Source organism: Pipistrellus kuhlii, unplaced genomic scaffold (genome assembly GCF_014108245.1).
Source record: "Pipistrellus kuhlii isolate mPipKuh1 unplaced genomic scaffold, mPipKuh1.p scaffold_m20_p_1, whole genome shotgun sequence".
Taxonomy (NCBI): Eukaryota; Metazoa; Chordata; class Mammalia; order Chiroptera; family Vespertilionidae; genus Pipistrellus; species Pipistrellus kuhlii.
Genome location: NW_023425404.1, coordinates 8690879 through 8717074, shown reverse-complemented (window position 1 = coordinate 8717074; position 26196 = coordinate 8690879). Strand labels below are relative to the sequence as shown.

Here is a 26196-nt window from a genome sequence, read left to right as displayed (position 1 = left end):
GTTTGGGAAAACTGCTGTTGACAAATGGTGGGCATTGTGGGTTGTTAATCTCGGTCTTTAAAAAAATACACACACATATATAATTATACACGTTAAATTATATATATGTTATATATATACATTATCTAATATATATTCCCTAATTCTCTAATATATTCCCTAATATATATTCCCTAATGTAGGTCCTCGGGTTATGTTGGAGATCTGTTCCTATGGCAAGATGTATTTTCGCCATAAGTTGGAACCACCTACATAAGTACCTCCATCACTCACATGGAGCACATACACAGAGGTAATGAAGTGAAACAGTAAAATAAAATTAAAAGAAATAACAATTCCTGACCTTTATTTGTGGTAAACAAATAATAAAAAATGTAAAGCACATATGTACATATGTCAAAATGACAGGACTCTTTTTTTTATATATAAATAAATGGCAAATGGCTACGTAACCATGAAACAATGTATGTCGAGTCCAATGCAACCCGAGGACTGCCTGTAATTGATTGCAGAGAGGAAGGGAGAGAGATAGATAAGTCAATGATGAGAGAGAATCATTGACTAGCTGCCTCCTGCATGCCCCCTACTGGGAAATGAGCTCACAGCCCCTGGCATATGCCCTTGATAGAACTCAAAAACCGGGACCCTTCAGTCTGCAGGTCGACACTCGATCCACTGAGCCAAACTAGCAGGGCTATCCTGGTTTTAATGTTTCTAATCCTCCTTCTATTACTTGCCAGGGATCTCCCAGCAAAATGGAATTTCTGCATTGTTCTCCATGAACCAACCATTCATGCTTCCCCTTACCTAGCCATGCTGTCTGTCTTTCTTCAAAGTGGAAATATTTTCTCCAGAGTACACAAACATGGCCTTACACTTAGTAGGATCTGATAATGTTTGATGAATAAATTAGTGAAAGGATGAGTCAAGAAGTAAATCATTTGTTACCTGTTTGAAAAAAAAATTTCTATCTTATAATAGGGTATAAGCTATGGCAGTGGTCCACAAACTGCGGCTCATGAGCCAACCATTGGGATAGGGGCTTAATCACAAGGAACAACAACAGCCTGTAATTATTGGAATCAAGAGTCTACATAATTACAGGGTATTGTTCCTTGTGATTAAGGTTTATCTATTTCATCATTTGGACATATTTACATTCCCCTTTTAGGGGAATGGCAACAAAAAGCAAGAGAAAGGGACCAATCCAGGTGACACTTGAAAGTCAGAGATAAAAGATCAAGTTTAGGGCAGTGCTTCTCAAACTTAATCTGTGCATGAATCACACAGGATCTTGTTACAAAGCAGATTTGGACTCCATGGATTGGGGTGGGGCCTGAGACTCTGCATTTTATAATAGGCTCACAGGTGATGCTGATGCCACATGTGTTGCTTTGAAGAGTTTAGGTGATACTGGAACAGGGAAGAATCAAAGTGAATTTTAACATCTTTAGCACTTTAAAATGTTCAAAATGCCATTTAAAAAATTAAAAAAAAATCTTTTTTCTTCTAAACATTCAAGGAAGTTCTTTTCTCTGTCAACTTCAACAGTGCCCTTCAATTTTTACCATGAAGTCTCTTGTTTTATTTCTGTAACTCATTTTTGGTCATGTTTTCTTCTTGTTTCTCTTAAATACTGAGGCCCATACCAAACCCAGAGCAGAGGAGCACTGTGAAGTGTTGTCTAATCACACTGAGTCACATTAAAGTGGGTTTGTTTGCCCTTGAGGAGTAAGGACACCAAAGTCAGACTGTACAGGCCTAAGCTGTTTCACAAATGCAGATCCATCCCCTAACTCTAAGTGGATGCTTTTACCCCCTCAATGTTTATTGCCCTCTGAGGTAACAAAATCTTTCAACCTAAATTATTATCCTAGCTCCTGGGAGTAGTGGTGGGAGATTGTGTGGAGTTCCAAACTATTGAGCTTTGCAAGGCTGAGATTCCTTCCCCTTTCCTTTCTGTGTCCTTCCTTCCAAGGAGCCTAGGTAGGAGGATGTGAAGCATCAGCCAGGCAGAGTTGCCTACCAGGCAGAACCTGGTAATTATCTTTTTTTAACAAAAGTACCTTGTGGGGACAGGCAGATCTCCGGTGGCAGGATAAAAGCACCAACACAGAATTCAGTTTTCTCCCCTACTGTGGTTATAGACCTCACTTAACTTTATTTATTTTTTTAAGTTTAGAAGCTTCAGTCAAGAACCACTAATTAAGTTGTGTACTGTAGTCTTTTTCAGTTCATAGGCTGTTGCTAGACTGCAATTACTGCTCAGGACCTTCCTTCAACATTGACATCCTAGCCTGAAAAAACAAATCACAATAATTTGTTTTAGATTGGTTTCATTCAATTAATGTTAATAATCCATGTACTTTTAATTTTTTTATTTGCATGTTTTATGTCTATTATTACTTAGTTTCTATGATGTTTCCAAAAACATGCAATTAGCTATGCCAAATACTATACTCAGAAGACTGGGCAGTAACACTGCATTAAGTACCAGGACTGAAACCTAAGCCCTGGTAGTTTAGAGGCAGTTTGTGACAAAGGATCAGGAGGTCCCTTGGGGGAGATGGCAATATTTCTAAATATCTATCTATCTGCCTACCTATACACATACAAATATTTACATGTGTGTTTGTATGTATATGTGTTTAATAATAAAATCAACACAGACAGATAACCTTAACTACTGTGTTATACATTTATTAATCATAAATAAATATAATTTACATTATAAATTTTTGTAAAAGTTAAAAATATAATAAAAAATAATCTCTGATCCCTCTAATGTAGATTATAACCTATAATCCCATCACTCACAGCTAATAACTATAACATCCTAGTATAGGGAGCATTCTTCTATACATAGGAGAAGCACACTTAATTTTTAAAAAATATTTCTGTTGTTTTTTTTACCTAATATTCTAATATATAAAAAAAGGCCACTACAACCGAAACAACCAGACAGACTACCAAACAGCAGGCTGAGTGGGGTGAGCAGGCTGGCAGGGGGGTTAGTGAGGAATGACCAAACAACTCAATAGCAGGCTGCATGGGGCAACCAGGCCAGCAGGGAGGTTAATGAGGGATGCCCAAATGACTAAAAAACAGGCTGCAAAGGGTGAACATGCTGGCAGGGGGGGGGGCAGTTGGGGACAACCAGGCCAGCTGGCGGAAGGTTGGGGAAATGAGGTTGGCAGGGTGGCACTTAGGTGCAATGAGTCCAATGGGGGGGGCAGTTGAGGATGGCCAGGCTGGCAGGAGGGGGCAGTTGGGAGCGACCAGGGTGGCAGGGAGGCAGTTAGGGGTGATCAGGTCAGCAAGCAGAAGTGATTAAGGGTGATCAGGCTGGCAGGGAGGACAGTTAGGGGTGATCAGGCAAGCACGCAGGTGAGCAATTAGGAGCTAGAGGTTCCGGATTGTGAGAGAGATGTCAGACTGCCAGTTTAGGCCCAATTCCAGGGATCAGGCCCAAACCCGCAGTTGGACATCCCCCAAAGGGTCCCAGATTGGAGAGGGTGAAGGCTGGGCTGTGGGACCATCCGTGCATGAATTTTGTGCACTGAGCCTCTAGTTTTATTATAAGCAAATCCCTGTTATTAAAAGCCTTTGGCCTTTATACACAATGTTATATGTCAAATATATCTCAATTTAAAAAATATTTGGCCTTATTATAATTTTAAATTATATGTATTTTTTTCTTGTCAAAGTAATAGATTTTTGTTGTAGAAATTTTGGTAAAACATAAAAATATAAGTAATAAAAAATAATCTCTGAACCCTCTACTGTAGATTATAACCTATAATCCCACTACTCACAGCTAATAACTATGACATTTTAATCTTATTATATAAATAGATATAGGTATTAATGAACTAAATAAAACATAAATTCTAACAAGACAGAATCATATTACGTTTATAGCATCATGGTCTTTTTTCCCATTTCAATTTTATCATGAGTTTTCCCATGTTAATAAATGTTATTTAAAATGATTTAAATGGCTACATAATATTATATTGTGTATTACCTAATAATAAATCATAAGAATCTAATAATCAAGCTATTATAAATTAAGCCAAGAATTCATTCAGCCCAAATTTATACCTGAACAAAGAGAATAGTTTGAGGTTTGAGGGCTATCATAATTTCTTACAAATTGTACAGATTAAATATGAAAATGTATCTTAAATAGATCCAATGCTATCAATAGTGTTGTTATGTTATGACTATTAGTAGGTATCACCTATTGATCTATATGTTTTAACTGTTATGGACATTATCTAGTCAATATTATACCCCTTGAGGTAGATACTATTATCCTCACTTTATAGTTGAGGAATCTGTGAGTCAAAAATAGAGGTTAAAAAACTCTGTTAATGAATAGCTAAGATTAGATTGCAACTGTATAATTCCATAATTCTTGCTCTTAATCACTACATGGTACCTATTTAATATTATCAATAGGTTTGTCTGTACCTTTCTGAATATATTAATTTTCAGCCTATGTACTTCATGGATAACATGATTCATAATCAATATTTTCTTTCCACATCTAATGAGTATAATGCATTATGCTCAATTCTGTTGAAATTACACAGAAGCAAAAGCCATGGTACTTGCTCAAGAGCTTCTACAATCTCATTAGGGGTGCATTGCATAAATATGTACACAGTTGAGATTAATAAAAGACTTAATCATCCATAGAAGTTAGTAGGATAAGAGCTATCCCATAGTAATACATAAATAATTTCCAAATGGATATTAGGGTTCAGAGGGATGAAATGTCATTGTGAGATAAAATCTGCCTGGAATAATATACTGGATAAATCAGTATCTCTGATGCACGCAGTAGATAACTGCTGGTTATCATAAAACATTCTCTTCTTAATTTGAAGGCATACTGCTTCATTTTGATATTCCTGAACTTCTTAAACAAGGCCATGTTTGAAAACTTTATTTTAAAACTAGAGGCCCAAATGCATGAAGATTCATGCAAGAATAGGCCTTCCTTACCCTGAGTGATGGCACCACCCTCACTCCTGCCAGAGCTGCCTTTCCACCTTCCCATGCAGCCCAGAGGCCCAGAGCAACTGGGGTGGTGCAGAATGCCTGTGTTGTTGCCATGGTGATGATGCAAGTGTCCCACCCTGCCCCTGGCCACTCAGCACCTGTGTATGCAAATTAACTCACCACCATCTTTGTTTGGTTAGTTTGCATGCTCACTCCTGATTGGCTGGTGGGTGTCAGAAATGTACAGACAATTTGCAACTTACTCTTTTATTAGTGTAGAATTCAGTGTTTCCCAAAGTGTGGTAGGTGTACCCCCAGGGGTACGGGAAGAGTTTGGTGAAGGTATGTGTTCCTGAGTTTGGTGGGGATATGCACTGCACCGTGCTTAGCTGAGCCTAATTCTATGTTCTCATGAGTACGAGGGGTACTCAGCATTACGAAAATTATAGAAGGGTTACACATATGTCAAAAGTTTGGGAAACACTGGTGTAGATGATTCTGCCCCAGCCAGTGTGGCTCAGTGGTTGAGCACCAACCTATGAACCAGGAGGTCATAGTTCAGTTCCTGGTCTGGGCACATCCTCAAAGTTGCAGGGTTGATTCCCAGTAGGGGGTGTGCAGGAGGTAGTAGATCAATGATTCTCTCTCCTCCTTGATGTTTTTGTCTCTCTTTTCTTCTCCTTCCCTATGTGAAATCAATAAAAATATATTTTAAAAAATAATATGGTTCTATTTGGCCAGTTATTACATTGTACTAACCCTTGGGGACTCACCAAGAACCAATCATATATCTGATCTAAGAGTTTGTTGCAGTCACATAACCACATGACAGACTTGGGTGAAATACAATCTCAGAATTATTTTATGAAACATATGCGGCTATTTTTTGTTAAAATTTGTTAAAATGCACATTCTCAGGCATCACCCAAGATCTAGTGCATTAAAAGCTGCAAAGGTGGGACCCTGCCAGGTGAACATAGATGCTAATTCTTCAAGCCTGTATAAAAATGATGCTAGCCATATTTAGAGACTGCAAGTTACCTGCTGGATCTTTGCCACATTTTAATTTGATTCTCAAACTAGTGGTGAAACCAGAAGTCAAAGTCAGTGTTGTGCAACTTCAAAGGCCTGCCCTTTTTTTTATTTGATCCTGTCTCTGACTAAGTGCTTTCTTTGTGTAGATCTTTATATCACATAGAGACAGATACAATTCTCCTAATGATCTCAAAATTTTCTAAACCAAGCCAGATAATTATACAGGGTACATAGAATTTAGGGAAATTTATTCTGATAACTATGAGAAGAAATTTATAGGTCAATGTGGCATTATACTTAAACCATTTTTATCTTATTACACATTTGGCTCAGGATATAAAATGTGTACTGACACAAGACCTGTGCCTTAGGTAGTTATTTATTTTTCTTTGAATGATTCCTCTATAAAACAAAATGCTGTTCAGCAGAGGGGATGAAAATGCTCCCTGGTCAATCTCATTTGCTAAGATCCATAATTAAGTCATGAAGAATATAAAGGAATATGAAACATTTAACTTTGGAGCTGAAGTGAATATCTGGGATTGTTGAGTCCAGTGGGTCTCACCCTTCTGTGTGCATCTATGTTCACCTGGCAGGGTCCCACCTTTGCAGCTTTTAATGCACTAGATCTTGGGTGATGCCTGAGAATGTGCATTTTAACACATTTCCCAGTTATGCTGATCTGGGAACTGTGCTTTTAAACCACTGCACTAGTTTTAACTTTTCTTTTTACAAATGAGAATACAGGTCTTCCATGTACATGCATAAATCAAAGCCCTTCCTTGCTAAAAGCCCTTTTGTGATTTCATATAACACTTAGAAGAAAATCCCAAATCCTTATTATACAAAAGACACAGAGTTCCAGGTTCCTGCCCATTCCTCCTCACCATGGACCATATAGGGACTTACTGGACTTCAACCTAGTCATTCAAGGGCATGCTCTTACTTGAGCATAAAAAAACAACTAACATGGACATGGCACAGAGCAGAGTTAAGGTTTGACTTATAGAGGCATTGACCCCATCTTTCAATGTAATTCTTGCCATATTTTCTTGGGTATCCAAGTATAGCTAACAGCCTCACCCTTAGTGATTGGTCATCTATACTTCTACGGGATGGGTCCTTCTTGATCTCTCTATATATTTTATCTGGAAGAAAACTTGATCCTCATTATAATAATAGCTAGTGCTTATTAATAAGGTACATGTCAGATACTGTGCCAAGCAGTTAACAAAATTTATCAGATTTAATCACCATAAAAATTCTATAAAGTTAAAGGTAGGTGCTATTTACATCTTTTTTTTTTTTTCCAATAAGGGGACTGAGACTTAGAGAATTAAGTAACTTTGAATGTCACACAGCTAATAAGAGGCATTTTTGAGATTTAAACTGTAGCTTCAGGGTCTGGAATCTCCATTCTTAGACAGTAAATGATACTGCCTCACACTTATATCCTGAAATAACCACTATGTTTGTCTAAACAGCCCCGACTGATAAAATAATGGCAACCATTTTCCTGGATGCTATTTTACTCACCATTTATGAGAAAATCAGGTGGTACCTTCAGAGAGAGGAGAGAGATTTAGCTTGAAAGGGTTCTTACAAGGACATATGAAGAGATTAAATTGAGGCTAGGCATGGTCACATTAAAATCTCAAGATATCATGTCCTTTGGCTTGATGATTGAATATGTAGGAGTCAATAGAAGAAAGGCATTTGGTTTTCATTACATGCAACATTTTAACTGTTTTTGAAGGCATTTTATTCCTCTTCCATCTTCAATAATAGAAGTCATACACTGTAATTACCTTTAAGGATAAAGGAATTTTACAGGCAGCACCCTCCCATGGTGTGGTAACAACAGAACTTCTGTTAATCTGAAGTTAGAGGGAAACAAACAAACAAACAAACAAACAAAAAAACCCAACTCATTTGACAAACAATGTTTCCTCAGTGAAGTTAATTTTTGGCCAAAAGTCAATCATTGGTCATATGTCTATATAATATTTTGTAAGGGTCAGAAAAATGTGGAGCAATCTTATTTTCCTCTTAAAGTGGGTCTGATGTAAGGTGAGTTTTGCAGGAGCACATATTGCCAGTGTTTTGTTTGTTTATTTGATCTTCTTAACAAACTGCTTGAAAGTATCACTACTTTCTGAAATTTTATAGTGAAAAATTCTCCTTTTATCCTTCTTACCTTTCTGTTTTTTTCCCCTCTTTCTTATTTTCTTTTTCAAGCATTACTTCCCTTATTCATTCTACACATAGTTACTCACACTTCCATTGTGCCTGGTACATTTATGCATATTCATGCATGATTAGATTCATTGACATAAATATCCAAATTCTCCATAAATTGTTTTATAAATGCAATGCAGAATTTTTCATGGAAACTGAGAAGATGATGCTATAATTCATATGTTCAAGGGGCCAACATAGTCAAGACCATTCTTGGGGGTGGAAAAGGAACAAGAGGAAAGACTTGTACATGGGCTAACACTCTAACCACTTATCAACACCAGACAGGTCTAGCCTTATTTTATTTCATCAAAAAGAATCTGAAACACAGACACCAAAAATGTTAGGAATTTTAAAAAGCCACATTATTCATTCTACCTGCTTGAATTAAATATTTCAAAATTAAATGAAGAACCATGCAGCCTCACTGAGATGTGGATGCAAAGTGCTCAGCCAGATTTGTTCACTCAGTGCCTGCCCTTCCTATTCTCAGTGGGACTGATTAAAATGATATATGACCACATAGAATAACTGCTCAGATTTTTTGGAAAAATGTCAAAAATTGTGAATGTTAAATTCTGAAATATCAAGGGTTAACCCTAGACATACAAAACCAACTAAGGACTTAAAGAATAAAAATGAAAACACAATAAAAATGGTTGGATATAGAGTTCAGAACAATATATAATCTTTTTCTCCCCTTTAAAAATCATACCCTAGAGATTGGCCTTAGCTTTCCTGAGGGATTATCGATCAACATGAGGAACTGCCAGCCCCAAATTGTACAGAGGGTAATATAAAACTAAATGAAACAAAATCTGCTCATGGGAAGGGAAAAGAATACGCCACAAAATGGCTGTACCTTCCCAAATACAGCTCCCCAAACAGCTTTTCCATCCTTGACCTTCTCATTGGAAACCTCTCCTTAAGCAGCTCCACACATCTATGCAAATGTTAGAGTGACATTTGGACTGGGCTTGTGTTATCTGTGCACCGCTCCTCTGGGCTCCCTGGGGTCTGCCCAACGGCAGCACCAGGCTATTAGCCTAGCAGACCTCTCCTCCCAGAGCAAGTACTAACATTTACCAGCTACAGTTTTCTCCATCTTCAAATATTTCCTCTAGCCCACATGACAGGGATCCAGCTTCTCCATAGATGGGGTCTAAAGAGAGTAACTTAGAGAGAGGAGCACCCTCCTCTACAAATTTTTAACATTTACCTTTCATTAAAGATTTTACTTGTGTTTTAATAGGACTTCCCTCTTAGGATTCTGATATGTTTAGGAAAAATTAATTATTAAAATTGCACGCTCTTGATCATTCTCATCAGTGGAAACTGGGGGGAAAAATGCCTCGGGTTGGTGAGGAATGGGATCTGTGCTCATTGAAATATTTAAGAATACAGAGTTGGCCGGGAAATTGTATGATTATCATTATTTTTAAAATATATTTTATTAATTGATTTCAGGGAAGGGAGAGGGATAGAGAGATAGAAGTAACTTATATACTAGGAAGTATATAAGTATATAAGTTTGAAATAAAAACTTTAAAACAACAACACAAATGAAGTAAAAAATGAACAGGAAACATATTTGCCTTCAGATTTGTTTGCAGCATCAAGAGAGAAGCAAACATGTAAACCAAAATGAAATGCACATGAAAATGATCTTATAGATTTTACATGTAACATATGTGTGAACCAGATGGAATGGGACATGAGGAAGGAGTGGTCAGTGCTACCTACAATGGGGGTGCAAGTAGCCAGGGTAGGCTTTGCAGAGGTGATGCTCAACGTTTTCTCTTTATCTGCCATCTGGTCTATTAAGCAACTACTACTAGCAAATAGCTACATAGTAGTAAGCAAAAAAGAAAAAGTACCTGCTTTAATTAAGCTTAAATTCTAGAAGAAGTATCTGATGAACATAAGAACAAAAACCATATTAGATATTTTAAGTGCTGTGATGTAATATGTGAGCTGATCTGATAGAATACAGCTGGAGAGAGAGGCAGTTAGACAGGTTGATTAGAGAATACCTTTCTGAGAAGATGATAGTGAAGCCATTTGGTCCAGGGCCTGAATGAGAATAGCCAACAAGGCAAAAAGATCAGGGAGCAGGTAATTCCATGCTGAGGAACAGGTGGGCTGAATGCCTGAACCCAAAGACCAGTTGGTGTGTTCATATTTAAAGAAACAAAGGGAGACCAGATTTCTGGGCTGTAATGGACAAGGGGAGAGGGGAAGAGAGGAGCTAGAGAAATAGGGTGACCTTTATGTCCAAGCTAATAAGCACTTTTTTGAGTTAAAAAAATGATGCTATTGATAATTACACCAAGACAATAGCAGTCAAATGGAAGTGTCAGGGCCAAAGCTGGACACATGAACACCTACAGAAAGGGAACAAATCATGTAGGACTCTCTTACACAAGGCAGGCAGGAAGTATAAAAGCATTCTTATTCATTAGGAAGGCATGGGAGGGTATAGCAGGAGAAAGAAGTGATGGCTCTGGGTGCCATGTGGAGAATGGACTAGAGCACATGTGTCAAACACAAGGCCCGCGGGCCAAATCCGTCCCGCCAGGCCTTGCAATGTGGCCCGCACCGCGCTGTCATCACTGCACTCCGCTGCGTTTCCATCACAATGACAGTTTATGACTGTTCAGTAAACCATTAGGCCCGCGATTTAGGCTGGATTTTAGATTTTGGCCCCTTCTCTGATTGAGTTCGACACCCCTAGACTAGAGAAAAGAATAAAATTGGGGGCAATAACTAGAAGTCTATATAGAAGAGGAAGGGGCTTTTGCTAAGGAAGTAGATATGGAAAAGGAGAGAAGTGTGAGATTCACTCAGTTTTGAATTCAGAGTCACAAGCCTTGCTTACTCTCAATAGCTAGCCAGGATCTACCAGTTGGATAAGTATAGAACAAGCACATCAAACTCAAAAGCTAACATGGGCCAAATAAACAAAGTTTAAGTTTATGTGGGTCACACAAAAATAAAAGCTTAAATTTTCATAAAAATGTAGGTTTATTTTGATAGAGACATGGTGAATACAAATGAATGAAATAAATGAGTAATTGTTAACATGAAATAATCAAACATTTTAATAAAAAATAATATTTTTTTCTTGAACATTAACTTACCAGACACTGAATAACATTACAAATTAATAAGGGTAACCCAAATAAACCTATTTTTTTTGTTGTTCTCTGAAAGCAAAATATTTCCTGTTGCATACACCAAACAAGTCATCTAAGACTTTTGACATTGCAATTGGCTGCTAAAATATTTGCTGCTAGTATTAGTGGAGAAAAATGGTACACATGCATATAAGGCATGTAAGGGAAATGAATGCAACACGATTATAGTAACTAGTCATTAGCAGATGTTGTAGTTTGTTATTAATAACTAGAGGCCTGGTGCATGAATTCCTGCAAGGGTGGAGTCTGGCTGGCCCGCCCCAATAGGGGCTGATTGGGTCTGAGCTGGCAGGGGGGAGGGGATGTGGGCAGTTTGTTGTCCGGCCCTGCTCCCAATTGGGGTGGGAGAGCCAATATGGGGTGGGGCCAGCCGAGGGGAGGGTCTGCAGGCAGTTGGGAGGCCAATCGGGGCCCTAATTGGGCTGGTTTGCTGCCATAGTGCACATCACAGTGACTGGTTGTTCCAGTGTTCTGGTTGCTTGGCTATATATATATATATATATATATATATATATATATATATATGAGAGAGAGGTTATGTATAACAGGTTATTATAAAAATTAAGTTATGAATTTCTTATTAAAATGTTCTTACATACCATTATATTGGCTGGGCCACAAAAATATTCATTGTGGGCCACATGCAGCCAATAGGCTGCGAGTTTGACGTGCTTGATGTAGAACATTCCATACAAAGAAAGCAGCAAAAGCTAAGGCATAGGGACAGCATATATTCTCACTGTCAGTAGTACATTCTATGACAACAGTAAAGAAGCACAGTGGGGACAAGTGATTGGGCTGGAGATTATCTAAAAGATTTAGAATACAATGTTAAACCCTAAGTGTTGTGGTGACATTGAAAGTCACGGCTTTGGCCCTGACACTTCCATTTGACTGCTATTGTCTTGGTGTATTAGACTTGAGCATTTCTTGTGTGGCTCAGTGGCTGAGCATCAACCCATAAGCCAGCTGGGTTACAGGTTTGATCCACTCGGGGGCATGCAGAAGGCAGCCAATTGATGATGTCTCTCTGTCTTTGGTGTTTCTATCTCTCTATCCCTCTCCCTTCATCTCTCTAAAATATATAAAAACATTAAAAAATAAAGTACTTGACTTGAAAACGACATGATTTGATTTGTTTCTAGCCCAACTACAATAGGAAAATGTATATGTATGTATGTATGTATGTATGCATATATGCATGTATGTGTGTGTGTGTGTGTGTGTGTGTGTGTGTATATGCTTAAGCCACTAGATGACCAGACAACTGGCTAGTAGCTATGCTATGATACACACTGATCACCAGGGGGCAGGTGCTCAATGCAGGAGCTGCCCCCTGGTCAGTGTGCTCCCACAGCTGGAGTGCCTCTCGGCTGACAGATGGGTGCCAGATGCCAGGCCTATGACTGGTGAGGGCAGTTGCAGTGGTACGAGAGCCTCTCCCATGAACAATCCCCCTGCATGCCCCTGTGGCTACAGCAGGTGCAGCAGGGCAGAATGAGTGGCAGTGGTCCCCAGCCCAGGCTCAGACTCCTCCCTAGCCACCAGCTGCTTCATGCATTACTTTGTGCTGTGCGGGATTGATGCAGACAGCAGGCTGGAGTCTGACAGCGGGTAAGGCTGGGCTGTAGCAGAATAGAGGTCTACTAATTCCCATAGGCCAGGTTGAGGGACCCCACTGGTGCGTGAATTTGTGCACCTGACCTCTAGTAGAAAGATAAAATTAAGAGGGGGGAAAACAAACCTCACAATGGATAGAACTACTCTCTGATAGCAAGAAAAGTAAACAATAAACCAGAAATATCTAGAGGATGATATAACAAGGTGAGGGGACTTCCATTTTTACTAGAAACTGTCCTCCCAGTCATCAAACACACCCTCAATTCTCTAGTGGTTTACAATATATTGTAATTAAGTGTTGACTCAGTGACTTCGGAACAGTGTCACTGAGTCATAAAGAAGCTCAAGAGAAAAAATTAAGAGATCAATTAATATCCTGTACCACATACCTTTCTTCTGCTCCAGTGCTATTCTTGGCCCCCTCATTCCTAAGTTTTAGCAATACTAGTCACTCTCAGACTGGTGTGCCTCACAGGCAGTTTGGCAAGCTAAGCATGGTGACAGAGCCAAATAACTTGTTCCTTGTAGACTTATAAACTCACCAGTCGTGGGCTGCTAATATAACACACAATACACTTTGCCAGCCCTATAAAACAACTTTCTGTTTGCAGGGGAATGGGGCGCTGACAAGAAGAAGTGTTTACAGCTTAATTTTAGTTGTGTTCTCCATTATTGCTACAGTAGCAGCCTGAGTTTGATGCATCCTTGTCATCTTCCAGACAGTTATAACTTTTTTTTTCTTTGTGTTTGGCAAGCTGAGCACAACATTGGGCTTTGCTTCATATCCAGTTCAGGATCCTATTACCTGTGATAGCTGTGGTGTGCACCTCCGTCTTCAGGGACAAAGGCATTGAGACATCAATGTTGAATACTCTACAATGTTGGCTTATATCTGAATGCCATTATCTGAGGTCTTGCTCTTCTAGATGGAGTTCTAATAAAATTATAGTGATAAAATGCTTGATAAGGGGAAAATCTGAGATATGTCACCTATGCATATGCAGTCAAATGATCATCTTTCTGTTGACTATTTCTTTCTCCCTATGTCTTAAAATAGCTACTTGCCATTTATATCATTAGGCTAACAAGGTTACTTCTAGCCAGCCTTCACCCCAGGTGACTATAGCTAAATTAAAGCTCCACAAGAACAAAATTTTGTTTTTTTCATTTCAAGATTCCTTGTACAGTGCATGGAAACATAACGGGTACTAAAACACCATGTGTTAAATAATAAGTCCAACTTTTGTCATAGTAAATCTGCTCCACTGATTTAGAAGTGGATACCACAAATAATGTAGTCTTCCAAGAAGAGTTTGTTCCACTGAGCATTGGCCAGGGCATCCATGAACTAATGTGTCAGCCTGAGACATTGCATAGGATCAAACATTCATTCTAATCACATATTTTGCAAAACATATATGGAATTCAATTTCAGGGCTAGTTTATTAACCCAGTAACTCTAGATTTTATTGTGCACAAATGTAGACTTACTAGTATAAGATTTTCCTCTATTAATTACCTTTTTGCTCATTGTTACATCTAATAGAAGAGATGTCTTTTAATTAATATTTTGTGCCATTTGGATGCAATGTCTGGCACTATCACAATTTTCCTGTATTCCTTTCTTATAGCTAACTCTGCTTAAGTGGTGTTGGAAAAGACTATACATATATTCACACATATATTATATGTTATATATATCTTATATATGGGGTGGGCAAAATCAGGTTAAGTTGCCAGCCATTATTACCTAAAAGATAAATCATAAGCATAATAATAATAATACAAATAATACAAGAATTAATAATATAAGAATAAATTCTGATTTGCATATTCACAACTGTTGTCCACCTATGTATATAATTTACATATGTATCAACAATATTTTAAATCAGGTCAATAGATCTTTGGGTATCTGTATTAATAAAAGCCTTATATGCTAATTAGACTGGACAGACAAACAACCTTCCTCACGTCATTCTGGATGTCCTTCCAGACAAAGCCGTGGTGGTCAGGGTGAGGCAGGTGAGTGGTTAGGGGTGATCAAGCAGGCAAACAGGCAGGCTGGTGAGTGGTTAAGAGCCAATGGTCCTGAGTTGCAAGAGGAATGTCCAACTGCCACTTTAGGCCCACAGGAATCAGGCCTAAACTGGCAGTCGGACATCCTCTGAGGTGTCTCAGATTTTGAGAGGGTGCAGACTGGGCTGAGGGACCTGGCCCCTTCCTACCCTGTGCACAAATTTTGGCCTCTAGTTATATATAATATGCTTGAGTGTGTAGATTTATTGAGTCATCTATTTTAGAACATTGCTGATTTTGTACAACTTTATTTTGGAAGCAAGAACCCCCTCCCCCCCCCCCAAAAAGGAGAGATATTTAATATCTCCATAAGAAAATGTTAAGGCCTTTAAATATTAACTCAGTTTTCTCAGTTATCAAATAAAAGGGTTGAAAGCAAGTACATTTTATGTTTCTAACTCTAAATTTCCATGTAACTCAGAGGTAGTAATCTCATAACTTCTATGCTATTTCTTTTCTAATACAGTGACAAAAGACTGATTCTACACTAACAAGTTAGTCAGACTTTTGGAAATTTCTTCATTGGTTGGTTATTCTAGAAAGTTTATTTTATATTCCTAGAAAAGTTGATTTTTGTTTATGTTGAAATAATGGCCAGGTCTCTTCTTATAAAGAAGATTTGGTGAGTTCGTACATTGTGGAGCAGTTGACAGATGGGAAGTGTCAACTGTTGTCCTAGAAGACTTGTTTCTGTGTTCTGATCTTAGACACTATTGAAGTAATACCATTCCAGTGAGCACAGCTGTTTGCCAAACAGTTCTCTGAGCCTTTAACCTAGTCATTTGGGAATCCAAATACCAAAAATTAGCCTGGGAAACACAATAAGGACAGGCATTTAGTTACCCATTAATCACTTCACTATATCAGTTCAATGTTATTGTGTAAAATATTCTAAAAAAACAAAACAAAAAAACAAAGGTGATAGGTATACAAATCCATTTACTATAGATCCTTACATGCAGTCAGTCAATCCTGTTGATGGTTCAGAAGTTAAATATTTATTCAAATTGTAGTGTCCAGATATTGCCAGTGACCATGAGAGATCAATATATTCTCTGGAATACTGACAAGAAGACTATGCCAGTAACCTGTGGGCAGAAAAGAAAGTTTATAGAATAGGGCTGTATGTGTTTTAGGATGATTAGTGTAGCTGGACTAGGATATTAGATTCAATCACTGAATATAGTATGCCCGTGACTGTTATGAACCATGCTTGCCATCAAAGATAAATATAAAAACTCTCACTCTAGGGTTCTTGAGTGCAATCTTTACAATGATTGGGAGAGTAGATGCACTGTAGGGAATGTGAGAACAGAATAAAGCAGAATTTCCATCTAATGTATCTACCTAATCAAACAAGTCTTCATAGTGAAGAGGAAGACTAACAAAGCACTGTAATTAACTCATCACAATTACATTTCACTTTACACTTTGCAGACTTCTTTCAAACTTTTTTTTTTCTTATATGATTTTTAAAAATATCATTCAGAAGTACAGAGGTTAAAGAATATGTGGCTTCCCCAAGGTTGCATTTCATAAGAGGTGGTACTCTGTGTGAATATGGGCCGCCTGACACCTCAGCTCTTTCTGTTGACCAATATAACCTCAATTATGGAAGTAGACTTACATGGAAATTATGGGCCATTTTTAGACATCATAAAAATTAAAACACACAAAGCATTTATATAGCATGCAGTGATATCAGACATTTGGATATATTTCTATTCATGCTTCAGGGTTTTCCCGTATGACTATCTATCATCTATCTCTATCTATCTATCTATCTATCTATCTATCTATCTATCTATCATCTATCTATCATCTATCTATCTATCTATCTATCTATCTATCTATCTATCACAGCTTTGTATTCATTATCCACCCTTCTATACCCTTCTCTACTTAGCTTTTCTCCCTGGAAGATTATCCTATATAGATTGCATTAACTTGTTCCACTGTCCTTTGTATTTCAGTTGAGTTTGCTCATTGGGAAGCACCCAAGGGAGAAGAGATGGAAGGCTAAGAATGAGGTCTGGATATGTAATTTCCTCTTTCCTTGTAATGGTTAGTACTGGCTGTGCCACTTGACCTAAGGCCAAGCTCTTGTGAGATATACATTGCTCACTCTCTTTCTCTCTCTCTCTTCCTCATGGTTCTGGCAATTGATTGGCCATCCCTTTGCTCCATCAGGGCTAGTGATAGTGGTTTTAACAGTTCTGAACACTGCATTAACCATTGAGGTTTCATTATGCCTTACCTATTTCTTTGTAAATCTTACCTTAATTAAAACTTCATCAAATGGCAAAATATGAGTGGGTCATCTATTTCTCATTAGTATTGTGATTGATTCAGTGTTATTACTACACATGCTATTGAAGGGGAAACTAAGGTCCAAGAATAGTTCATAGTTAAATAACTTTCAGGTCTAAGGTTCCATCAAATCTTCTAACTCCATGATTATATTATTGCAGTGGCAGAAGGCACACTGTACAATGATTTTGAATGGGAGGCTGACACATATGAGTTATTATAGCTCTGCACTATACATCTTTCTTGAATTGACTTAAAGGGTCAGAGAAATTCTCAGGAACCCACCACTGTTATTTATAAATGTTGTGTTTTAAATTTTCACAAAATTATACATTTTATAAACCAGTGTTCCTGTAATCCTGGTATCTGAAAGTACATATGTGCTTTTCTTAAAGTAAGATATGTCAATAAAAATTTTAATAAAGATTTTAGAGTGGCCTAGTTGTTGGGGAATGAGAAGCCAGTATGACTTTAGGTAATGACAGCATTATGTTGAGACTATAAAAAGTTAGTTATTCTTGGCCTTTAGATAGAATACATTACTTCACATCAATTTTGTTGATTCTCTGGAACTGTTAGCTACTGTTGGGTCTGTTTGTAACTAGAGATTTATGTTGCTCTTGCTGCTATAAAATACAGATTTAGAACCTGGAAGACATTCCTACATAGATTTGCACAGTGTTTAAGATTATGAGAGGAAGTAACCTGCGTTTTTTGGAAGCTTTGTCAGAATAAAACACACTTAAGAAATGGGTGAGGCCAATAGCTGCATGAGTGAGCAGGAGGATGTCTTGAAGGTACAAAAAGAGAAGTGATTATTTAATAATACTTTGCTACAAGTTTGAACATGAAGAGTATCTTCTCTCCATAAAAGATGGCTCATGCGCTAATGGGGGCATAGTGCTTGGAAGTCTGTTTGATATACTCAGTGCAGAATAAGAGCTGGCAAAGTCTACTGCATGAAAGCACATTGCTAATTGCTCATAGTACTGTATGGATGTCAATGGATCCTTTTCATTTGTTAGCAAAAGCTCATCAATTGTGTTCTCTAGTACTTTTGTTTACTTTTTTCTTATTATTCTCTACCAATCTGGCTTTCTCATTTAAGGCTATAGTACATGTAAATAATGTCATTTTCTGTTATGTGTAGGCAAGAAAAATCTTTATACCATTCTCTTCCTACAGTCCATTTTCCTTATACTTTTACTTCTCTTCTTGATTAGGATTTCATCACATCTAATACAATATGTTTACCCTAAGAATAAAGAACTATTAAGTTTTTATTATTTTCTGTTTCTTTGGTGTTAGATGTATTCATTTGATTATGATAAGCAGTGAGAAGATGTAGGTAAATGTTACCTTCCAGAAACTGTCTTTTTCAATTTTAACAACAACAACAAAAAAAGAGTATACCAGCCAACTAATCACTAGCCCTAAGAAAGAAAAGAGGCACAATTCAATATCATAAATCTCAAACATAGGAACAAGACTCATGATTCTGAGACAAAACCAAGATGAATGGCCAAACATAGTCAGGCTGCCAACTCTACCTATGCTTTTCAGGTATAATATTGTCTAGTTGACAAAAATACTGAGAATTATTCCTAATATTTTATGGAGGGAACTAAATAGACTGAGTATATGTTCTTATCCGGTTTCACCTTTGAATAAAGAGTAGTGGAAATCGCCAAAATTGGTTTGGCTAAGTGGTAGAGCGTCGGGTCTGCGGACTGAAATGTCCCGGGTTTGATTCCGGTCAAGGGCATGGACCTTGGTTGCGAGCACATCTCCAGTAGGGGGTGTGCAAGAGGCAGCTGATTGATGATTCTCTCTCATAGATGTTTCTAACTCTCTATTCTTCTCTTCCTCTCTGTAAAAAATCAATAAAATATATATTTTTAAAAAGATTAGTGGAAATGGCTACATGAGGAAAATGCATATAACGGAAACTGACAATATGATTGACAAAAAAGAATTTAGTAGGGTTAAATGGATCAGAAGTCAGAATATATATCCCTCCATTGCCTTTGGATGCACTCCCTAACCAGGTGGGGTGACATCTGATATAGGACATTTACAATCTCTATATGCCTAAACAATATTATTTCATTTCTTTAAGTTCAGTGACATAATCAATATATATCTCAGTGTTGAATAAACTATTTCACCTATGAGATAATATTGGCAATATACAATTTCAAGTACAAGAAAGCAATGTCTGTAAAATTCTGCACAAAATAAAGTGTGACCCAAGAATTATATGAAACTATAACATAATCTAAATATAAAGACCACACACATTCACAACGATAAACAAATTTGGTAATATAACACTAGTGAGTTTTATTTTTTTTATTTTTACAAAGGTATTATTATAAAACACAAGCATTTAAAAATAAATAATTACTCAGTAGTGGATAAACCATGATGAAAGGCTTGGTTAGAGCAATGACTACATTTAAATGTACAACAAATACATGATGGTTGTACACATTATAAATATAGAACAGTGTATACCTGTGTCAGAGATTTCCAGAACTATCCTCCATTTGGATAATTTTCTGGAAGGATTCACAGAAACAGAAACTTTTATATTCGTGGTTATGGTTTATTACAGCAAAAGCTACAGAGTAAAGGCAGCAATAGGAAAGGTTCATTGAGCGAAGTTTAGAAGGATCCAGGCACAATATTACAAAAGTCCTCTTCTCTCCGAGTTGAGTTCAACAGAATGTACTTAATTTATCTAGCAATGTCATGTGATAGTACATGCAAAGTGTTGTCAACCAGGAAGTTCCCTAAATCCAGATGCCAAGGATTTTATTGGGGCAAGATACATAGAGTATGTTTGTGACTGATTTCAGTAAATGGTGGCAGTGGGGTGATGGTAGGGAATAGTACTAAGATTTGCTATAATATGTTATCTAAAATATCCAGTTTTCAACAAAAATTGTGAGATTTGTGAAGAAACAGGAAAATGTGACTTATTTATAGGAAAAAAAATAGCAATAGAAACTGCCTTTTAGTGAGCCTAGATGTTAGACATAGCAGATAAAGACTACACAAAATCCTATCTAATAAAAGAGTAATATGCAAATTAACAACCACTCCGCTATACCTGCGAGCCATGCCCACCAGCCAATCAGGAGTAAGTATGCAAATTAACCCAGCCAAGATGGCTGTGGCCACAGAGAGAGCAAGAGGCTTGGGTTTTCCCGACAATGGAGGAAGCCATGTTTTCTGCACACCCTGGTGAGCCCAGGCTACAAAGTTTCAATTATAGAAGATAAATAAATATCAACAAAAATGGCAGCAGCCATGAAGCTGGAGAGAGCAGTAGGCTTGGATTGCCCTGGCAATGGAGGAAGCCAAGCTCCCACAGCCCTAGCCTGCATTGACCTCCACTTAAGGCTACAAACTTTCAATTATGGAAGGTAAATAAATCCCAACAAAAATGGCTGTTACCACAGAGCAAGCAGGCGGTTTGGCTCTGTTCAAGGCTACCAAGTTTCAATTATAGAAGATAAATAAATCTCAGATACCAGGGCCTCCACTTGGATTGCCAGGGTTGTGGCTGGTCTGCAAACCACCACAGGCCCCTTGCCCAGGCTGTTCCATGCCCCACCCTGATCCAGGACACCCTTCAGGGCAAACCAACTGGCCTCCACCCATGCACCAGGCATCTATCTTATGAAATAACATAGTAATATGCAAATTGTCCATCACTCCAACACACAATATGGCTGCCCTAAGTGATCAAAGATGGCTGTCACAAGATAGCCAGCAGGGGAGGGCAGTTGGGAGTGATCAAGCCTGCAGGAGAGGGCAGTTAGGTGTGACCAGACCAGCAGAGAAGGGAAGCTGGGAATGACCAGGCCTGCAGGAAAGGGCAGTTGGGGAGGACCCAGGCCTGCAGGGGAGAGCAGTTAGGGGCAAACAGGCAGGCAGGGGAGCAGTTAAGCATCAATCAGGTTGATAGGGGAGTGCTTAAAGAGAGATCAGGCTGGCAGGCAGAACTGGTTAGAGGCAATCAGGAAGTCAGGCAGGTGAGCAGTTGGGAGCCAGCAGTCCTGGATTGTGACAGGGATATCTGACTGCCTGTTTAGGCTCAATTCTAAACAGGCAGTCAGATATCCCTCAAGGGGCCCCAGATCGGAGAGGGTACAGGCTGGGCTGAGGGACACCCCCCAACCCCATGCACAAATTTTGTGCACCGAGCCTCTAGTATATTATAAATATAATTAAGGACATAATTAAGGAAACTTTGCTTAAAGAATGATAGAAAAATAAAAGATAATGACTCACCAAATAGGGAATATTAACACTCATAGAAGGATGTATTCATTTATATACATTTCTACACAAATCCATAGGGATAAAAGTGGCCATTAATTTTGGAATGTATATAAGTTGAAGGCAATGAAATAAGCATTTAATGTCTCAATAAATACCCTAATAACTTTTAAAAGGAGTGTCCATAATATATGGGTCTGCACAGTAGATGACACCTAGTAATGATTAGTAGTAATCATTATACAAATAGGGCACTGTGAATATTTATATATAGGGGTTTTCACACACTTTGGTTAATTATAAAGGCAGTGTTTATTAAAAACACATTTCACTTTCAAAATTGAACTATCAGCTGTTAATGAGTATATGCATTTTTGGTACACACTGTATAACCATGTTATTTAGAAATGTATGTATTATCTGTGTGCATATAATTATGTATTCATAAATAATATAAAACTTAAAATAATGCACACACACAAACACAGACATATATACACACAAGGACTCCACACTCTACCATAAAGTACTAAAGATGGGCTTTGAGTCCTTAGCAAATATGATGTGCTCCTAGCATAGCTTTCTGACAAGTTGGTAAAAAGGTTAAGTATACAGCCATGAGAATCAGACTGCCTGTGTTCAATTCCCATCTCTGCCATTGGTTAGCTATATGACCTGGCATCTATAAAATACAGTAGTAATATTGTCTTCTTCACAGTGCTCCTGAGTAATTGTCTTCTTAATGCATGTAAGTCTTAGCATGAAGTAAAGTTAGTGCTCAGTAAATTTTAGCTATCATTATTGATCTTCTTGTGATTCTGCTCTTTCAGGAAATAAAACAGTTTTTTTGTTTTTTTTTCCCCCAAATCTAGAGCATGTGCTAAATTTAGATTATGCTTTTCATCTAAGAACAGAGCTTCATTATAAATTCTTTTATTGTGATGGTGTCTACAACTGTCACACCTTTATCTGTGATCTCCTTAGAGTTTTCAAATTGTAATGTACAGATGATAGCACATTGTGGGTATTAATGGAGTGATGACTGCTTCCCAGGAATAATCAGGTGCATTTATTTTGCCTTTCATGGACTTTTGTGTGTTGTATAAATAAGGTGGGGGTATGGTGATAACATACTATTTTGAGAACCTTCTATGTAAAGAGCCTGTGCACTTCTTGTTTTGATTCCATTTATGCATGAGGACAGAAGATGTTGCTCTCTTTTGTTCTCTTTTATGTCTTCAACACCTAGAAGAGTTCCTGGCATAGTAGTAGCTCATAATCTAAAACCATTCATTTAATTTCCAGTATCTACCAAAGTCTGTTGATATTATTCCAATATCAAACTACCCTTAAAATGACTTATCAAAATATGCTGGATGCATCTGTTAAACTGAATAAATTATTATCTGAGCATCCTCCTGTCTTTTATGTGTATAGAGGTGCCATTTTATTTACCTATTAAATCTAATGCCATTGCTTCTTTCATATAAACCCACCCATCTATCAAGACCAGCTCAGACTCCCCATTTGCTTTTCTCACTTGCATGCCACAGTCTCTGTCTACACTGTCATTGATATATCTTTCCCATGTCATTTAACAATTTTTATATTCTAGCACAGTTATTTGTGTCTGCCACATCTCTCTTCAGAACAGGGACTTTGTTACATTTTTGTGCTTGTATGTAAGTAGCAACTATTTGGCAGCAGCAAATGTTTAATAAAGACTTACTCAATGCCTGACACTGAGCTTGGTGACGGACTGGCTTCATAGGAAAATGAGTAATAGTCTCTTCCTTTGTTCTCTAAGAATGTTTGATAAGTGAATGATTAAACAAATGAATGAGCGCCATGCTGTAGCAGAACAGATCCTGGCCTTGGTATTGGATCTACTGGGTTAAAACCAGGCTGTGTGACTTGGAGATGATAACCTTTCCCTCTAAAAGCCTTGGTATCCTGATTAAAAGTATGAATAATAGATCCACATTGTAACATTAATTAATATAACATATTTGGGGGAAGTGAAGGGAGCTTGAGGCCAAAGTGTTTGGATTGTAGAAGGTATCTAATAACAAGTGAGTTTGTTTCTTCATTAAGAAGTGCTATTTAAATAATAGTAAAGTGACTGGTTTTCAAGGGTGTGATTAGTTCAACTTTGTCAATTTTCTTTGAATGGACCAAGCAAATTTTTTTCTTTTCATTATTATGGTGGAAGCATATTCTTACACTCCTGACCACTAGGGATGTTAGGGGGCCAGGCTGTGTTCCTGCTCTTTCCTTCTTCTGAAGTTCTCCAGTAAATTATCTGTTTGCTGTGATGGTTATAAACAACTGTTCTCCTCTTATTCCACATTAAATACTAATGATCTAAGTTTTGTTTAATGTACTTTATTTTATCTACAGCATACAGAACTGTACATACTATTTGTGGGGGGCACTTTCACTTTTGCAAAATGCCTTCAGATCCATTATTTCATTTAGTATCCATGACAAATCTGTAAGTTTAGTAGGGCAAGGACCAGTGCCATCAAGCCTTTTCCAAATGAGGTCCCTGAACCTCAGAGTTTAAGTGGTCTACTGAAGGTCACATAGTATAAAGTGGCAATGGAGGTCTAGCAACCTATCTACAGATTTGCTGTCCACTCCATCCTGCTCTGCTTATGCTGGAAGCAAGGGGAAACTCACATTTTCATCCTAATGATCTCTTCCTTCTTTTTTGCAGAGGCTTCCATCTTGAGCTACGATGGCAGCATGTACATGAAGATCATCATGCCCATGGTCATGCACACTGAGGCTGAGGACGTGTCCTTCCGCTTCATGTCCCAGCGCGCTTATGGGCTGCTGGTGGCCACAACCTCCAGGGACTCCGCCGACACCCTGCGTTTGGAGCTGGATGGGGGACGCGTCAAGCTCATGGTTAACTTAGGTATCGTATGAAGTACCCTCTGCCACTCTGTTTGGGCTTGTCTTCCCTTTCTTTTCTGATTTTCATTGATTTGACTGAATTCTTTGTTTGTTTATTGAAAGTTAGCTGCTCACTTCTTGTTTAATAGACCAAGGATAAAATCCAACAGCAACAAACACCTTTTCCTTGTTTCTGCATGAGGTTTTGATGTCAATTTCTGGTTTCTGAAAATAGTGGTGGATTTTTTTTTTCTTTTTTCTTTCTTTCTTTTTTGTTTTACTAGATTATTTGTTTTCTAAGTTTCCTTTCTTGATTTTATGGAACTGTTTAGCTTTGTGTACAACACGCTACTTTGGTCCATCTTTTGATCAATCACATTCACATTAAGTCCAACCCCTTGGTCACCACTCAAAACAGTCAAAGCTGAGGACAGGGATAGAGCAGGAAATGGAGATAAAATGGGAGGGTGGATTGGAGAGAACTAAGCTATGTGCATAGGATAATAAATTCATTATTTCTACCCCCAGAATGACTATTCAGATGGAGAATTCTTGTGGCCATGATGACACTAGTATAGCCTTATACTTTCTCCTAGTGGAGAGCTCAAGTCAAGCTCTTTCCATTGTCCGGTTGGAGAAATAATTCCATGTTTGGAGTCTCTGACATGTGGAAAGAGAATGTGGCTTCTGATATGTATCCCTGTCTTCCTTCCCGACATTCTAATCCAATGTTCAGCAGTCATTTTTATAAAGAGTGCTACTTTACACTGTTACCAACTACTCTGATCTCCTTAGATAATACATACCCATTTTTCTTAATATTGAAAAATTATAATATCAAATTTATAGTTTTATTTGGAGATGATCTGTTCTTCTACTATAATTACTAATAACAGATACTTTTGAGATTCCCCTGCTATGGCCTCACTTTCTCTCCTGCTCCTATCTTTTGACTGATCTTCTGTGGAGAACGGGACCTCTGGATTTTTGAAGAAAAAAAAAATCAGCCCTTTATTACTGCTGATTCTACTCAGTAGAAAGTTCATGCCGTGTTAATAGGATTAGTGCTAGAGGTGAGCCCAGACCTTCTGAGTCTGGATTTGTTTGGGTATGTAGTATATGTTTGTGTCTAGAGGTCCTTTAAAAAGACTTCAGCAGAATGGCTTGTCAGAGGCATGGAGAAGACATGGTAGATTAATGTATCTGATGAGTGTCTGTATAAAACCTTAGATGCCTAGTGAAAAGGGGTTTTTGAATTCATACCAGTCAGGTCAACTGGCCACACTCAGAAGATACCTATGTTTACAATAAAAAAAACCTGTAGGACACAGACGACTGTTTTGAGCAGTGGCTTGTTTAGTTATGTCTTTTTATTTCTTTCAATGTGCAGCTTTTACAACACTATGCCTTTTACTTTGTACAACCTCATTTGATTTCAGTATGTCTCTTGGTTTTTCTTTTGTCTGTGTCCATGTGTGTTTGGTTATTTTTTTCCTCTTTTGCTGGATCTTGGTTG

At 37.9% G+C, this 26196-nt stretch overlaps 1 protein-coding gene across 16 annotated transcripts in view; it reads left to right on the top strand.

The window, feature by feature from the left end:
- The window catches only part of NRXN3 (neurexin 3), a 1462974-nt gene that overhangs the window by 513898 nt on the left and 922880 nt on the right, over nucleotides 1-26196 (top strand). For all 16 annotated transcript variants that reach the window (XR_006740652.1, XR_006740674.1, XR_004986670.2 and 13 more), the window contains one exon: nucleotides 24499-24702. Coding sequence is in view for 12 of the 16 variants with exons in the window: in XM_036430072.2 (XP_036285965.1) it covers nucleotides 24499-24702 (204 nt within the window). In the remaining 4 variants the exon portion in view is untranslated. The remainder of the gene's footprint in view (nucleotides 1-24498; nucleotides 24703-26196) is intronic.